Below are 19159 nucleotides of genomic sequence, written 5' to 3'. Positions count from 1 at the left end.
CTTGAAAGCTGTGACCTTTATTTATAGCCTTCTCTAGATATTTCTGATCTTTTCTCTCTTTTTTAATTGCACACGCGTATCAGTGACGTGGCAACTTCTCAGTCGCGCAATATGCTTCGGACTCCCGAACCTTGTGGCACGTGTCGCTCGAACCTTCCCGAGCCACTAAAACGCACTGCGTCGCTTTCCTCTCTCTCAAGTTTTCTGTTATAAGTAGTGGTTTATTTCACACTTTCCTCTCTTTTCTTTCTTTTTTTTTTTCCAGTGCCCCTTCTTTTTTAATGATATTTCGCTTTTGCCATTGCGTGCTCTTTGATAAATATCTAATCTAATCTAATCTGATCTATTTTTTTTCTTTTATTAAATTTAGATAATTGGCCATGCAACCAAACGTTTTTTTTATTAATATCTAATGTGGGCCTTGTTTTCATCATTGGGCCTATTAGCCCAATTTTAAGAAAGAAAATAATAATTATCACTGCAGTAAGTTTGCTCGGGTAGAATTTTTAATATAATACTTATAAAAATTCAAATTATATGAGATATTATATATATGTAAACAAAAAAATTATGAACTATTTATTATTTTATAAATTTTAATATAGAAATAATTAAATTATAGTGTAAAATTGCAGAAAAATTAAACTCAAATACTAAATATTAATTTTTTGACGATGTGAAATAATGACTTTTTTTTCTTTTTTTTATTCAAATAATGACTTTTTTATTTTAATAAAAAAGAATAAATTAGAGATCGACAATGTTGATCTTTTTTCTTTTTCTCAGTGTAAATAAACATGTTTACACTGACCATTTCACAGGAATTGATAACTACGATTTGAGCTTATTCAGGAGTCAACTCATTGTTTAAAAGTGTGAACTAATTTATTTTTAAAGAAAAAAATAGTACCCAATAAAATATTTTATAATTTTGAGGCAGATAACCATGAAAAATAGGAATTTGTTTGCATGGCTTGATAATATATTTTTTTAAATATTTGTTACTTTATACTCTATAAATATATGTTAAGAATACGTTAATAAAAAGATTTTTAATTTTTAATATATTAAATATATTTAGAAAATAAAAAATATAATTTTAATAAACCATGAAAAATAAGAAATTGTTTGCATGGCTTAATAATATAACTTTAAAAAATTTGTTAATTTATACTCTATAAATATATATTAAGACAACATTAATAAAAAGTGTTTAAACTTTTAATATATTAAATATATTAAAAAAAGTAAAAAATATAATTTTAATAATTTTTAGTCAAATATTTTTATCATATTTTTGAAATGTATATTTAAAATATAGGTTTTAAATTTAGAAATATAATTTTAACCATAAAGTGAATTAATTATAACTATAATAATATAAATGAGTTAGATTTTTTAAAAATCTTTTTTAAATATTTTTATTAAGAAAAAAATATTGTATTATATATATATATATATATATATATATATATATATATATATATATATATATATATATATATAACATCATAATGAGTACTCTGAAAGTTTCAAAGTATTTATGGGAGATAGCCGCACCAAAAAATTGTCATGGATAAAAGTTTAATTTTTTATTATTATTTGGACATCTAATAGAAAAATCAGTTTTATTACAATTAGTTTTATACATATATTGAATATTTATTTTAATTTTTATTATAATATAACAATGAAAATTTAATATTTTGTAATAATGGATTAATTAATATTCATATGATACTTATCATATTTTACATTATTTTATTATTCTAATTATATTTTATTTACTCTATCTTTTTATTTTTGTATTCCAATTATTTAAATGATTATATAATTCATTATTATTATTAAAAGCTCAAAATTTAAACTGTCAGTTTAAATTAATTTAAATTAGATTTTTGAAATACATGATCATAAAATAAAACAATAATGTATATTATTGGTTGAAGGAGTGAGTGACACACTGGCACGTATGTAACGTATGTGTAAGCAGATAAAAGGGCAATATATTTTTCCTCTCTACAGTAGACACATTAGCAACAAACTGAGTACATGCAGCTGAACCATGTGTAGTGTTAGCCTGCATGCCACTTTTAATCATAACAATGGCTAGTTTGAGCAGACAACCGGCTAACATGTTTTTCGTCCATGCAATAAATACGTCAGCAACACAACTGAATACATTAGCAACAACTGAATACATGCAGCTTTTTTCCTCTCTACAGTAGACACATTAGCAACAACCGAATACATGCAGCTAATACATGTGTCGCGTTATCCTTTTAGTGTTAGCAATGGCTAGCGTGAGCAGCATACAGCATACAGGGTAACATGTTTTCTCTCTGTATAATAAATATTACAATAAAGCGGTCAGACCGTCAGATTGATAAAATCAGAATAGATTTTCATATAAATATATATATATATATATATATATATATATATATATATATATATATATAAGTGGTGACGTAAACAGTGGCAGTTCTCTCAAACAATAATAGTTTAAGAGCTAATATTTATCCGTAAAAGTGATATCTTTAAGATTTAATGTAAAGACATGAATATGATTTAAAAAATTCTGCATGTTTAAATAAATATTATATCACACATATTCTTATTCTATTTTATATCACACATTAAAATGACATCATTTTATTTGGATAAAACTTTTATATTTTTGCAATTATAAATACCAACAATTAGTTGTTTATGGAGTAGTATTTTGTTATAATTTTGTGGTAAAAAAAAAAGTCTAAGTTTGCCCTTTGTGTGTCTTTATCTAAAAGACTGCAAAATTTTGTTGGAACTATACCAAAAGTCACATGTGTTAGAGTTACTCTTACTTAGCTAGTTTATTATGGAAAGAAAAGTATTACTTCTTATAAAGTCTAAAATGTGAAATTTTTTCGTTTTATTTTTTGAAAGAGAAAGTTTCCTTCAATCTTTTTTTTAGTGTTATCCTACATGCCACTTTCACGGGATGACATGTTTTCCCTCTCTACAATAAATACTGCAACATAGCTGCAACATAGTTGAGTATCAGATGTTGCATTATCATTCATGCCACTCTTTGCCATGGTTAATGGCACTATCTAGCTACTACGATGAACGTTGTATTATGGAGTTTAACGTTCATATATTGATATTATAAAATATTTTATACGATTATTTAATTATATTATTTAATTAATTATTTATATATTAAATATAAAAAATAATTATTTTTATTATCATAATATTATATAATTAAATATAAAATTATTTTATATTAATAATATATCCAAATTAAATTTAATATTATATACAAAAGTTAAAAATATAAGTTAAATTAAATGTGTACCATATAATAGTATAACTTTTCCTTTCTTTTATATCTCTTGTCTAAATTTAAAGTGTTATTCTATTCTTATTATTTGTTTTTATATTTATTTTAATTTATTTTTAATGTATTGACAATATAAATTATTTTATATAATTATTTTGTCATAAAAAAATTAGATAATTAATATTTTTATTTTTATCTTATATTTAAACTAGCGTTAATAAACATATTTTATGTTTTTATAAAAAATACTAGTTCGTTGATATTTTCTTCAATCATAATCTATTGTTTAAATAATTATTTATGCAATAAATTTAAAAATTAAAGTATAATTTTATTTTAAATAAAAAATTTAATTTTAATATACTAATAATATAAATATTTTATACAGTTATTTAATTATTTTTATTTTTTAAATAATTTTTTATATAACTAATATAAAAAAAATTATTTTTATTTTAATTAAAATTATTTTATAGTGAAATTATACCAAAATTAAATTATGAATAAAATCAAACAAATGTTAGTTGGACCAACTTAAAATACATCCCCAAATTGATATATGTTAGGATGACAAGAAAATTGTAGCAACAACTAGAATATAGAAAGCCAAAGTAAAATATGAAAAGTATTTGCATGGGAAATAAATTTTATTTTTTAGATAATTTTTTATATAACCAATATAAAAAAAATTATTTTTATTTTAATTAAAATTATTTTATACGGAAGTTATACCAAAATTAAATTATGAATAAAATCAAACAAATGTTAGTTGGACCAACTTAAAATACATCCCCAAATTGATATATGTTAGGATGACAAAAAAAATTGTAGCAACAACTAGAACATAGAAAGCCAAAGTAAAATATGGAAAGTATTTGCATGGGAAGAAACGGTGGGAGTGATTCCGGAAAAGCGGCCAGATTTATAAAATCAGAATAGATTTTTGTATAAATATATGTAACTGGTGATGTAAGCAATGACAGTTCTTTCAGATAATCATCTGAGAGTCAATATTTATCCGTACAATAAAGTAATATCTTTTAGATTCAATGTAAATATATAAATATGACTCCAAAAAATTCTACGTATTTGAATAATATTATATCACAAGTATCCTTGTTATATTTTATATTACACATTAAAATGGCATCACTTTATTTGGATAAAACTTTTATATTTTTGCAATTATGAACACCAACAATTAGTTGTTTATGGAGTAGTACTTTGTTATAATTTTGTGGTAAACAAAAAGTGTGAGTTTGCCCTTTGTGTGACTTTATCTAAAAGACTGCAAAATTTTGTTGGAACTATACTTAATACTAAAAATTACATGTGGTAGAATTACTCTTATTTAGCTAGTTCAATTTATTATGGAAAAAAATGTATTGTTTCTTGTAAAGTCCAAAAGTTGAGTTTTTTTCATTTTATTTGTTGAAAGAGAAATGTTTCCTTCAATTTTTTTTTGTTCTGTTTAGGAAGAAGTCTTTTCTTATTTTGACCCTGCAGTGTATTAAATTCTATATTTTTGGAATTCTATAACTTTGACTTTTGGGCCATGAAACATAAATATAAACATATCCCAAACTCTAGTAAATTTTAACATCATTGTTTGGATCTGATTTATTAGTACTTTAATCACACTTTTTGAAAGAAAATCATACTTTCTAAGATTTTTGTTAAAAAATTTAAAAAAAATGTAAAATTTAAGTTTACAAAATTTTTGTTATATATTTATTAAAATAAAAGTTTTAAAATATTTTTTAATAATAACTTTATCATATGTGATTAAGATATATAGTAATTAAATCCTAAAAAATTATATAAGAAATAAAAGTTCAAAGTTTCTAAATATATTACATGAAATTATGAATTAAAGACTTAAATTTACCTTTTTGTTTTAAATTTGAACTACTGACTTAGCCAGGCTAATAAATCCGAAATTAATTAATAATTAATCAAGAATTTATTATTATTTATTATTTAAAAAATAAGTCAATGTTTTATACATGGTCAAATCCATATATCACAAAGACAAATGTAATTGGTGGTGTCATTAGAAGAGAAAATGATACCTTTTTTTATTTTTTTTTCTGTTTACCAAAATGGTACCTTGTTAAGCTGTATTTCTTAGTATTTACCTAATTTTTTTTGTAAAAAGTAAAGAGTTGGAGGCCCAAATATTTTTTTCTTTTTTCTTTCATTAGATTTCTTGCACAGAATGAACATTTTATTATGTACTCAGATTAACCCCTCTTTGTGGTTGTACCCACATTGACCCTTCCTTTTATTATGTACTCTTAGGGTGGTAATTGCTTAATCCTCATCCTTTTTAATTCTTCAAAAAGTCAAATAAGTGTTATTACTTATTATATTTGGTCATCTAACATTGAAAAACTACATTATTAGTTCTTCAAAAATCACTTTTTTGTCAATTTGAATTACTAAGCACTAATTTTATTTTATTTTTTAAATTATTTGGATATAAAATTCAGATCATTAATAAACTCAAATATATGACGTGTGCTTTGATTGTATTTACCTTGAATTATCTGAAATTTGTACAATATAATCAATAAGTGATTTTTAATTCCAACTTGGGATAAATAGTGTCATTTAACTTTTACCATGTGCTTTCCTGCTTATAATAGTAATTAAAGTGATCAACTTAACTTATATATAATTGAGATTTTGAATAGTTATTATATGGCATGAAATGGAAAATTCATATCACATAGCCTTCACATTTGCGTAGATTGTGAAAAAATCGAACCAAAAAAATAAAAATCAAAATCAAAACTTAGCATTGTTTATAGCAACAGGGATACCAAGGAAAAAAATACATTTTCTAAAATCAATTTAATAACCAGTCGGGTTTGTGACTGGATCAGATGACATTGTGATGCAACTACATATCACCATCTCCTAGCTAATTGACCCGATTTATCTCTACATTAAAAGAACAATTAACAAAAATTAAAAAAAAAAAAGAAAAAGGTCCCCTAATGCAGGGGAAACAACAATAATAATGAACTTCCAAAACTATATATATAAAAGAGAAAATAACAAAACCCTGATAATTGGACAGATGAATTTGATAATGAAATTAAATCTCCTAGCATAGAGGCAAGTCCTCCGGTGGTGGCTCTATGGATTCCAATAAGCCTTCGCCGTTATCCACCAAGAGCACCGTGGCCAAACCCCATCCAATGTGAACATCCAAATGACAGTGCATAATCCAAGCACCTACATTCATCACAATTATTAATAAGTAAAAATATCTTTACGTAAAAATAATAGTTGAAAATCGTTTAGATAATTTTTTTGTCTGACTTTACCTGGATTGTCAGCAACAAATCTGATAACTGCCCAACCATTAACAGGCACGGCGACAGTGTTCCTCATAGGAGGATCAACAAGATTAAACTTAGAAGAATCTTTCTTAGGATCAAAGTTCCCAAACCCTTCAGCAACAATGTAGAAATCATATCCATGAAGATGAATAGGATGATTCTCAGGGGTAACAATGCTAGTATCCTGCAACACAATCTGCACCCTCGAACCGTACCTTATCTTGGCCACCTTAGTCCCCGCAACAGGCTGCCACAACGAACGACTCACATTCCCGGTGTAATCAAACTTCACCGGAGGCTGCACCGGAAAATCAGTGGTGAACACGCCAGGAACACCGAGATGGTGAGCTTGAAGGATCGAGATGCTGTTGGGAAGAATGAAGGATACGTTGTTCATGCTGGCAGTGAATCTTGTTCCGTTCGGTCCCTGACACTGATTCTTGCTGAAGTTGGGAGGGCAATTGTTGAGGCCAAGACCGATGGTGAAGAAGAGATTCTCGTCGATCTCGGCGGGAACATCCACTCTTCTTGGGCTTCTGAAGCTTCTGCTGAAAGCGGTTACGGTGTTGGTGTCGTTGTATGCAGGGAGAAGAGGCATGAGGGGTTTCGGTGCAAGTGTTCCTTTGGCGGGGCACGGTGCAGATTTGTAGTCGAGGATTGCGGTTGTGGTGGTGTTGTCGAACGGTGCATTTTGTGCAGATTGATAAGCGCGTGCGGCCATGTAGTAGCGAGAAGGGGGTTGGTCTCCGGTTATTAGAACGTCCGTGGTTTGACCTGGACCCAGCATTATAACTGAAGTGGTGAAGGGTTTCAGGTACGATGCGTCTGCACCCACCACTATAAGCTTGTGGTTCGCCACGGAGAAGAACAGCGGTTGGTTCAGTCCGGCGTTAATCACGCGGAGGAGGTTGGTCTCGCCGGAATCTATTGGAACAATTGTGGTTTCTGTTGTAACATCAAACAATTTTAAAAAATTAATTAGACGATGCTAAAAAGAAAAGAAGAGATTTGTATGGTGCAACTATTGTGATCACAAAAGAGCAAAAAATATTACTTAATTTACTTTAGCCCCGTCAAATCATGTGGACTTTTGCAATATATAAAAAATCCTGTCGACTCATTAATTATAGTCCATAATTAATAATTTTTTTAGAGTTCAATGGTTCTTTGCTTTGAAATTTTCTCCTTTAATTATTACTATACTCCTCCTTTCATAAAGTTAATTAATTAATGATGAAGAGATGTGACTAATAAGAAAAGAAGCAAACCTTTGGTAGAGCATTTGTAAAGATCACCAGGTTGACCATTGATGGTGTATGCATCAGATATGTTGGGTGCTGCCCCTGTTTGTTGCGCCTGTCTCAAAACATCGATTGGGTTTGCATCCCACCATTCCCCTATTAATCATCATCATCAAAATTATGATCGCATCTTTAAAAAAATATATTATTTTTAACTTATTTTTAATATATATTTTATAAGAATGACTAATTTTGGTTATTAATAATGTATACACAATATTATTGTTGTGTAAAATAGTTGAAACTTAGGTACAGTTAATTTCACGTAAAGTTAATATCTGAAAGCATGAAAATTTAATCAAATCGTTTAAATTATTTAATAGCTTTCAACTATCAACTTCACATCAAATTAACTGCACCTAAATTTTCACCGCGTAAAATACCTAGAATAATAGGTGTCTCGCGCTTGGGCTTTGCGAAAGGGTAACCCTGTCCTTCCCTAGGACGAATGATTAAAGCGCCATAGACGGTGGCCCTTAGCCATGAACTATGAGCATGCCACCAAAGTGTGCCTTCTTGTCCTTGAATGGTGAACCTGTAAGTGTAACTGTCTCCGGGACGAATTGGACATTGTGTCACAAATTCTGGTCCATCTGACCACCCTGTTCTGATTTGTCTAACACCATGCCTATACAATTTCAACCAACATAAAGCCTTTAGTTTCTTGCATGCACCATGCATGGTATGTGATATATGCACATGCCTTATATAGAATATATAAAATTAAATAACACTTATATTGTACCAGTGAATGGTGACATTGTAACGAGCTTTGTTAATGACTTTAACAATGAGAGTGTCTCCATTGTTGACTTCCAAGGTTGGTCCAGGTAATTGCCCATTCACTGTAATAGCGCTGCGAGTATTGCACAGCCTCTTCACTGGAGTTGCTTGAATCTTATCTCATTTCAAAATACAAAATAAAAAACGTCACATTTTAATTTTTTTAATAAAGTAAAAATAAAAGGTTAATATGAGACAACGTACGACAAACTCATGCTCATGAACTTTAGCATTTGCCAAGGACAATAATGTTGAAGCTAAGAGAGCAAAAACAGCTAGGAAAATAATGGGGCATTTTCCAAAGTTCTTGAGAGCTTCCATTTCTTTCTTATTAGTGGAATAAGAATGAATTGAAGAGAGAATTTAATTTGCAATGCAAGTAAGAATGTGAGAGGGGTGTTTTTATAGGGGAGATTAGAGGAGAAGCTATAGAGTCTTTTAGGTTGGCAGATTAGGTTTATTTTGTCATGGCTAAAATGGTCAGAGAAACTTAGTTCAACCCTATAAAAGTTGTTGCACCCACTAGTAGATGATTAAGTTCATATGACTCCATGCTTGCTTCTCAAGTCTTCATTAATTTCTAGCTTTTGGATTGTAATTTCATTTATATTTGCATAATCCTTATCATATATAATTATCAAACATATAGGTTTTTTATTTTATTTTTTTGTTTTTCAATTTTCTTTTTAATTGGTATTCATCACGCGGTACCATCAACACTTTTTTGTTCGCGTAAAAGTATATTATTCTAATTAAGGGGACCATCGCGAAAAGCCAAGCACAAAGTGTTTTTCTTAATCCTTATTTGTTGTTATTTTTTTTTTCTTTTTGTACGAGTCAAGTTGTCAATTATTAGCTAGTTAGTGTGTTGTAAATTACTGCCAAAAAGTTAGCACAACCAGTAAAGACTAAAGAATGGTTTCATGCATATTTTATAAGGATTTGAGTCTGATTCTCATTATCAATGAGAATGTAGGTCACTTAATTAGTATATCTGAAATAAACTTTTAGAATTATTATTAAAATAATGCTATATCAACAGTAAATATTATTATTTTTTTGTTAATAATAAATTTATATTTATATTTATATTTATAAATATTTTGTACACAAAAAATATATAATTTATACATATATTTATTAAAAAAATTTGTACACATAAATCAATACAATTTACATTCATATTTGTTAAAATTTATACACATGAATTAATAAAATTTATTTGTTAAAGATAATTTAATATTTGTATTAGTTAAATAATAACAAAAAATACTAAACGTTGTTGGTCTCCAAAAATTTTTCTCATAATTATTAATTGTCTCAAAATATAAAATACAAAAAAGAGGATATATAGCATATCATCGTATATCACTGTCTGTCTGTAATCTGTACTGTTCTATTTTGAACTGAAAAAAAAATTAAACAATTTTTTTAAAAGATATATAGAAATATTTATTTTGATTTTAACTATATGCATGTATCTTTTTTTTTAAAATAAATTTATATTTTAGTGGTTCTATATTTTTGTGCAAACAAAATTACTAAATCAACCTTCAAAGAATTTAAAGGTCGTTATCTTAACCCCAATTGGATAATTATGTCCAATTTACTTAAACCCTAAAAAAGTGTAAATTACTAACTGACACTATGTGATTATTTAATTTCTAATTTTTTTTTATTGAAGACAAAAAGACTATGCAACGAACTATAAATTAAATCGTATAATTTTTTTATAACCACCTAGAGGTCGCGAATTCGAGTTTTTCTATCTTTGCTAACAAAAAATTAGTATTTAATTTTTAGCTTACCCGTTGAAATGTATGTAAATGTAATTCAGTGCAAGAAACCTTGAATTGCAACCGTCATGCAAATGCATTTTCTTCTTTTTAGTCTTGTAATATTAGGCTAATTAAGCTGGAGTATAGTTTAATTAAAGACATGAAGTTAATTAGAGTTTGGAAATGTGCGTAAAAGAGTGCAAATTAATTTTGAGTTAGTCAAATTTGACTTTTTTCCTTGTGTATGTTTCCGGTGGTTGTGGAAAAATAATCCCATAGTAATTTAAATTTTATCGCCAATCGTTTGATTAAGAAGTAATTAATCCGCGTTATTAACAACTACTATGCCTTTTATTTTTTTTATTGCTTTACAATTATAATTAAAACATATCCTGACAATGTTTTCTTCTCTAACTTTATGGAATTATTATAAACTAAGCTAGTTCTTGAATACTAGTATATTATATGTATTAGGCCAATAGTTTTGTTCAATTCTGGTGATGACTAGAAGAAACTTAACATTGAATGTGAAAATTTGACGACCTTATATTATATATTAGGTGCATAGTACAATAATATAATTAATTAGAAGCTATTGTGAAGTTAAAGTGATTTGATTGGGTCTAACAAGAATTTAATTAGTTAAAGGTACTTATTATGAAAATTGAAACTTACTAAGTTATCTAGTATTAAATTAGGTGGCCTGTCGCCCTAATATTTTCAAACATGGATGATCAATAGTGAACTATATAGCAACAGATTTAATATACATGTCATGCTCAAAGATACGTACATTTATGTATAATCAATACCAAATAATATATATGATCACTTTGTTGAAGTGTAGGGTAACGCCACATGTCAAATGAAAATGTAACACATGCGATTTTTCAAGGAAAATTATCCATTTGATACCCCAATCCAATCATCTTTCAACTTAAACGCAAATTTGATTAAGTACTAGTTTATTCCACATAATAACTCCCCTCATATCCATGATTTAAGAAAACTTAGTTAAAGAAATTAAATCAAGTAAATGCATTTGATGGGGCTCTCGGAATTTTAATTATGATCCAAATTTTCAATTTTAATTAACATGCAAACACATGAATTATATGGTTATGAAATCACTTCTTTTAAATATTTAAACTGATAAAAAAGGATAATATTAATAAATGTATCTCTGATATTTAATATATTTTCTTTTAAATAATTTTTTTTAATTTGTTTAATTTTTATATCGGTTTTTTTATTTGTTTTATATTAATTTTTTTATTTTTAAAATTTATTAATAATCAAATTTAAAAATTTTTAAATATAAAATTCTAATATCATATCATAAAATTATTTTTTTAAAAAAATTTAAAATTTAAATTGATGAAAAAAATAACATATTTCTCTTAACACATATATAACGCCTCAAAGCAAGTACATATAAACGATTCTTTTGGTCTCACACCCCACGTGAGATATATAAATTTTGACTTCACTAAAAATGATGCCTTTACAGAGTTGTATCTGTAATTTAGCTACTTTGGACCCTCACAATTTAAAGAATATATATATATGAGAATCTTCTATAGACAATGCTCCTTGACAGTTGACATCATTCATGACATATAGATAAAAGATTATAGGACAACATAATTAATTAAGTTTATTTCTCTCATTATTATCCTCCTTAATAAATGAATTTCAAACAATTAATAATATCTACAATCTTAAATCACAATCTTAATTGTTAGGATTTAGAGTTTTGTACAAAAAAAAAATTAAAAAAAAGAAGTGTTACAATAAAATTTTAATTTTATTTTTTTTAATACGTGAAAGAAAATATAACTTAATTAGTAACAATATTCATGTCTACGTCACGTCAAATTTTACTATAAAATCATATTAAAGCTGTTTAAATTTATTTGGACAGAAATATGATGTTCAAAATTAAAAATTAAATTAAAATTTAATCCAAACGTAAAAAATTAAAATAGTATTTTATTCTAAAAAATAAATAAATCTTTATGTGAAAGTCTTTTCATAAATCATAATGCCTTGTTGTCACATTCAGTGCCATTAGTATATGGAGGGATTTGATGGCTGCAATTTAATTGGCCACAAAACCGTTAGATACTAATAATAAGATCCAAGGCTACATCAAATCGAGGTGATAGTGTCACAAAGATTAACACCAATAGTGTATAGGATTGTATATAGGTGAACTAAAAAAATTAAATAAATAAATAAATAAAAGGTGCTTCATAAAAGTTGGTAGAGTTTGTTACTGACTTTCTCAGAATTCTTAAGAAATAAAAATAGGAGAAGTACGTCAAAATCAAAGTCGTTAAATGAAGTAGAAATATGTTATAAAGTTAAGAAAGTTTGAAATTGACACAAGAACGGAATGCAATTCCTTGTCAAATTTTGGTGCTTGCATTGGTTTTCGTCTCTTTTTATTGGTAAAAACAATTATTTCTCAATAACTTTATTTGTTGGTTCATTAGTTTCTTGTTTACTTAGCTTGTTTGCTTTTTATTTTTAGGATTTCTTTGATTTTCATTTTTCATGGTTAGTTATAAGTGGTTGCGAACATGAGCAATTTTAATTCCACCGTCAATTCAATGTGTTCGCTAACCCAAAGTAATTAGAACGATGAAACTATATATATATGTATATAATTAAAAAATTAATACGCATGCTGGGAATCAAGTAATATCCGGATGGAATATTAATGGGGACTTTGTTCTTAAATTAAAGATTATTGCGCTCCAAATGATATTGTTGATCGAAAAATATTTTCGATAAAAGTGAGTTGAATCGAAATAAGTTAAGTGTAGTTTTTCGAGAAAACACGCGCGTAAGTATGAAATTGAAGGTAATTGGCACTGATTTGGATTTCGATTGTTTTATTGATCGAGTGAGCCAAATCGAGTAGAAGACTCGATTCGAGAAATTGAGTAAGGTCTTCGAAGAGCTGGTCGAATAGTTGTGAAAATGGGAAGATTAGTGACTTTTATCACATGAGAAAAATATGGGGAACATCTACAATCACGCTGCGTGAACGGTTATAAAAAAAATGTATTTTAAATTTGTAATTTTATTTAATTATAATTAATGGTAATTTAGTTGTCCATTACGTAAGTTAGCCTATAAATACTAGGAAGTATTAGGGAATAAGGATTGAAACTTTCACTCAAAAAAACACTCAAGCACACTCACATTTTAGCGATTTCCTGAATCTGCAATCGAGTTATCTTTTTTGTAGGGTTCCTTTCATCTTCATTTCTCTTCTTTAAATTTACTTTACTTTTCTGTAAATTTGACATTTCAAGTAATTTTATTTTTTAAGTTTTTTATATTTTTTTTGTCCAATTTATCTTCATGTCTTTTAATTTTTATGTTAAAACTTTTGATCTAATCAAAGGTATTTTATTATTTTCTTTTAAATTTCGCACATTTATTCTTTGAAATTTTTATTTTTTAAGTTTTGTTTATCAATTTATAAACTTTTTTATTTTTATTTTTAATATTAGTCTAATCAAAGATGTTTTGATACACTTTTAAAAAATTGATACTCACATAAAAGATAAATTTCGTTCTCAAATTATTAGATATGGAATCACCATCAATTTACAAAAAATCGACAAAACAGATACATTATGTTTAATCTTTGTACACAAGTTGATCACACACACATATATCAACAAAGACGTTAAGGGTGCATTTAGTTTAAGTAGAAAATACTCTAATTTGTTGCATGTTCCATGTGTGAGACATATATACTCAGTTGTCCCTATTAATATGGCATGGTGGAATGGTGGCATAAGAGGAGGACCATTTTTGTGCCACATGAATCATGTTGGAGATATTAGGTGTTTAGTAAAATTTTTATGTTTAATAAATAAAAAAGATATTATATATTTATATTTATAATTTTTAAAAGATAGAAATATTTTTAAAACTATTTAAAATAAAAATTTTGTAATATGGTTTGTATTTTTTAAAATTAAAATTTTAAATATAATTTTATATATTAATTAATATTTAAATTTAATTTGTATATTAATATTTATTATAATATTTTAAAATTTTAAGAATTATTTTATCAAATATATTTATTATTACTTATATTTATTAAAAATTATTTTTAATTTAATTTACTAAATATAGATGTTATCATTTTTAATAAACTATTTTTTTTATAAGCTAGTCTCATGTAAACTTGATTAATTAAAAAAGGGATTTCATTGATAGCTATTCGTTCGCTAAGTTAGATAGGAATTTGAATTCAAATAAAAACATAAAATACAAGACAAACTTTACTGGGGTGGAACAAGGATATAAAGAGGTCGTCGTTAAATTTTGTTTCAATTTATATTTGTTATCCTAGTTTGATCTTAATTTTCTTTAAAAAATGTTGTCAAGATGCAATGTAATTTTATTTTATGCGATATTTTTTCAAAGCTTTTGTTTAGTTTTTTTAAATTTTATATTAACACATCTAATTAGATACTTTTATGTAACAAAAGCCGATAATTTTTATATTTATGATCTAAAAAGGATTTTATTTTTTATATCGTTGGTTAAAGCTCTCAATTATAAATGAGAGAAGAATTCAAGAACTCAATTATACAAACAAAAATGCACAAACAAAAACAGAAGCAAAACACCTCCTAATCGAACAAATAAGACAAACTCAAACGTCCATATGGACTTGATTAGGAACACCAAACAGTTTATAAAAAAAAACAATACACTATAAGGTGGGGAGCTGCCATTTTCAGACGTGGCTGTATGGATAAATTTATTGAAAGGATAGAGTAGAGAGTATAATTAAGGATTTGAAATTTATTCTTTAAGTTAAATATACACTTTTTTAATGTTGATTATGCAACTCTTAATAAAGAATACACTTTATTAATATTTGGATTAATATGAGTATTTTTATCAATTTTGCTAATTTTCGTTCACCCATCAATTTATTCTTTCAGTTACAAAATAATTTAGTTTTCTAATATAAACAAATTTAAAAAATAACAAAAAAATAAATAATAATAATAATAATAATACCTAGTATATTCAAATTAAAAAGAGGATTGATTGCCAATGCAAAATACAATATTTTTGCAGCTATTTAGACGAGAAAATAGCGGCGGTTATAAAATGGCCCGCAATAAATTTAAATTTTAGGAACATCAGATAGCGACGGTTTGAAACCGCTGCAAAATACATTTTAAAAAAAACTACGACCAACAAAATAGCAGCGTTTTAAACCGCGAGAAAGTAGACCGAATTTAATGTTGGCCAAATACCGAAACCGCCGCTAAATCCATCAACGCCATTTAAGGGGTTTCGCTGCGGTTGTGCCAGCGATTTAGAAAAATCGCCGCAAAATCAAATCTCCACACCCTATACTACAACGATTTTTAAACCCTTTGATACTTGATAACTCGTTTTGCGGCAGTTAAAAACCACCACTAATTTCTATATAAACCGCTGCTAAAACCTGCTTCCCTTGTAGTGATATAAATCATCAAATGACTCTATAACGAATACTAAAAATTAAAAAAGATTAGAGACACCTTCTTATATGTTGAACTCCTCTCGCTTACACCTTATATAACGTTATGATTTCAACTTTGCATCACTTTTTTCCTTCTTCGGCCGGGTTCTAATAGCCTCCTCATTGCTACATGTTAGATTAAGTTACAAATCTAATCTCTAAATTTTGGTAACTTCAATTCCTGACTCATCATCTTTATTTTTACTGGAAATTGTTCCTCTAAATCTTCCTCGCTTAAAAGGATTTTAATTTGATGTAAATTAAAGTTTTTTATCCATGTGTTATATCATCAAATTAAATGTTAGTATTTTTCGATTTGATATGATATTCCTTATTAGATGCTTATATAGAGTTGGATAAATCAACAAAAATAGATGTACTCAAATTATCTTAGTGCTGACAAAAATATTTTTGAATTTTGTTATCAACAAAAATATTTTTAAATAATTTAAAAAACATGTTAAAAATAATCATCCGTAATTAAAGACATGCTTTGTTAATGAAAAAACGTGATATAACTTACTTCTCAATTTTAAAATCTCACTTTTCTATAAGAAGACACATTTGTCATATCATTTTTTTATTAATGTAAAATATTTTAGTTTACGGATATACATATTTATGTCACATTTTTAAATAATTTATAATTATTTTTATCAATAACAAAATTTGAAACGTTTTTATCAACGATAGAATAATCAAATGCATTTTCGGTTATTTATCTTATAGAATTAGAAAGCACATTGCAAAAAACTTTAATGCATGGTTATAATAATAAACGAAGGATAAAAGATAAAGATTTAACTATATATAGTCCTTTTTGAATGAATCATGCTATACATGACAAAAAGAAAGAAGAAAAAAATGTCATAGAAATACTAAATATATGTATAGATAACACGATCCAATAATATTCTTCTCTTCCAGAAGCATAGTCCGTTAGTCCTGTGGGATTGCACAACATTTGCATAAAATTTTACAGAAAAAGAAGTGGTTGAAGGCAAGAGGAAAAATCTTACAATTATATACATGCAATAATTCATCAACTATATATAGATTTTTATGGCCATTCTTATAAAATTAAAATTTGCGTTGCATGGTTTAAACACAATTTGATGTTTGATGATGAGGTCCTTAAATTAATTGTAAAAACCCATCAAACTATACCTACTAACATTTTTCAGGTATCTGCTCCATTGTTAACTACAAAGAAATGCATCAAGAGTCATAATAAAGCACTGTTCTATACTAATAATATAATTCAACCACACCTAATACTATTGATGGCCAATTGATGATTACAAAACACTAAAATTGCTGGTCCTCTAGCATTCCTCAATAAATATTATAGTCATTGTTAATTAGCACACAACAATATAATGTTCCTTGAAAGTCTCCAGATTTGTTAAATCCTTGGCTTAGAAAAAAAATTGATGTTCTTTCTATCTACTATTTTTCAGTTGTGACTAATGTTCATTGGTAATTTAAAAAAAAAAAAAACTTTAGCCACAATAACTAACTGAGGCTAAAATGTGTATTTTTGGTAATGATATAGACAAATCAGTCAATATTTATAATGTTTTGTGGATTTTTCTCTATCGTCACTTACTTGAAGCTGAAGTTTTGTCTTTAGTTATTTTCTTGTGTTAGAATCTTTATTTGTAAATCTCTTCCTAATTAGCATGATTAATTAACGGTTAAGCATCTTCAACTTTCATTGATTTTGGCTTAGCTTGCTACCTTTTTGCTTTGGACATGGAATATCTGCAGTTTCAAAATAAACTTCAGGAATCGTAGTCCAATCATCTACCCATCTAAAATCATTGTAATAAAGATTTTTAAAATAAAATTATCATGTTACAAAATAAGTTTAGAATAAATTATTATTATATCTGTTGAATAGTAAATGTGAGGGACAAATTGATGGATTATTTTCTAAAACTCGATCGACAACTGTACCGAATCTATCAAATAATACTACGGTGAGTGAATATCGTTTTTACGAAAAATAATGAATTGAGCAAGCAATGATTAATTGATAATTTTTAATTAGACAAATCAAAAATAGAAAAATGAGAATTATACGTTAAACAGAGGCAAATAAATAGTAAAGCAGTAAATGAAAACAATCATGATGAGAATGTTAAGATTTCGGAGATGTCCATTTTTTAGAAAAATAATCTTTTTGTTTATTTATTTAGAGGCATGCAGAGATCAATTTACGACAAACCATAAATACTACATTCCAATTGTTTGGCGACTCAATTTCTTTTTATCTCTTAATCGCTAATTCCTTAGTCAATTAATTAAAAAAAATATTAAGTATAATTCCGATTTATATTTACATAAAGTTCAAGAATGATCCTAAATTGAATTATATGTCATTTATTTAAAATAGTTCAAATCCAACTCAAAATCATAAAAGTTATAAAGCCGCACACTTTTTAAACCACTATTTCTAGTCAATATTAGAAAGTCACGAGAAAGAGTTTTTAAACTAATTGAAATATTAAATTTCCTAAAATAATACTAGAATCCAAAATGAAATTAAAATGATTTCCAACAATTCTAATATTTAGGGATGAAAAATGAAAATTCAATCATGAAATAGATCAAAGCATAAACCACAAATAAAATAAAACACTTAGATTAATAATCCATAAAAAGAGATAAATAGAGTTTCTAACCTTAAGAGAGGAGATTAATTACCCATGATGCAGAGAAAATAAAAACTAGAATTGTAAAATGATGAGATATCCGGTGATCCTCCTCGTATCAAATCCTTATACTTATTTAAATCCTAAGCTAAACCTAAAATTCAAAATAAAATAAAAAATCAAATCAAATCAAATCATATATTTTTTAATAAATTTTAACTAATTAGTGATATTTCTTATACTTGAAACTCAAAACTTGGTGTGTTACTTTATTGGAATCATGAGCTTGCAACATAATATTGGGTTTGATATAAAACTTGGACAATTGACGTGATACTTGAGGTCTTGGCGTGACACGCCAATGCATTGAGCTGTTCCCGAAAGTTGGCCCAAGAATGGCATGCC

General features: G+C 26.8%; 1 protein-coding gene across 1 annotated transcript; it reads right to left on the bottom strand.

Moving 5' to 3' along the window:
• Nucleotides 1-6106: 6106 nt before the first annotated feature.
• Nucleotides 6107-9152, bottom strand: LOC112702330 (laccase-12). Its single transcript, XM_025753315.3, has 6 exons — nt 8967-9152; nt 8725-8876; nt 8363-8607; nt 7947-8075; nt 6664-7623; nt 6107-6571 (listed from the first exon to the last, which is right to left on the bottom strand). Exons 1-6 carry the CDS (start codon nt 9081-9083, stop codon nt 6441-6443), a joined length of 1734 nt encoding a protein of 577 aa, XP_025609100.1. The 5' UTR covers nt 9084-9152; the 3' UTR covers nt 6107-6440.
• Nucleotides 9153-19159: the final 10007 nt, after the last annotated feature.

The sequence above is a fragment of the Arachis hypogaea genome, chromosome 7, assembly GCF_003086295.3.
Source record: "Arachis hypogaea cultivar Tifrunner chromosome 7, arahy.Tifrunner.gnm2.J5K5, whole genome shotgun sequence".
Lineage (NCBI taxonomy): Eukaryota > Viridiplantae > Streptophyta > Magnoliopsida > Fabales > Fabaceae > Arachis > Arachis hypogaea.
The sequence above is the reverse complement of the archived record's forward strand: the minus strand, read 5'-3'. Positions and strand labels throughout refer to the sequence as shown.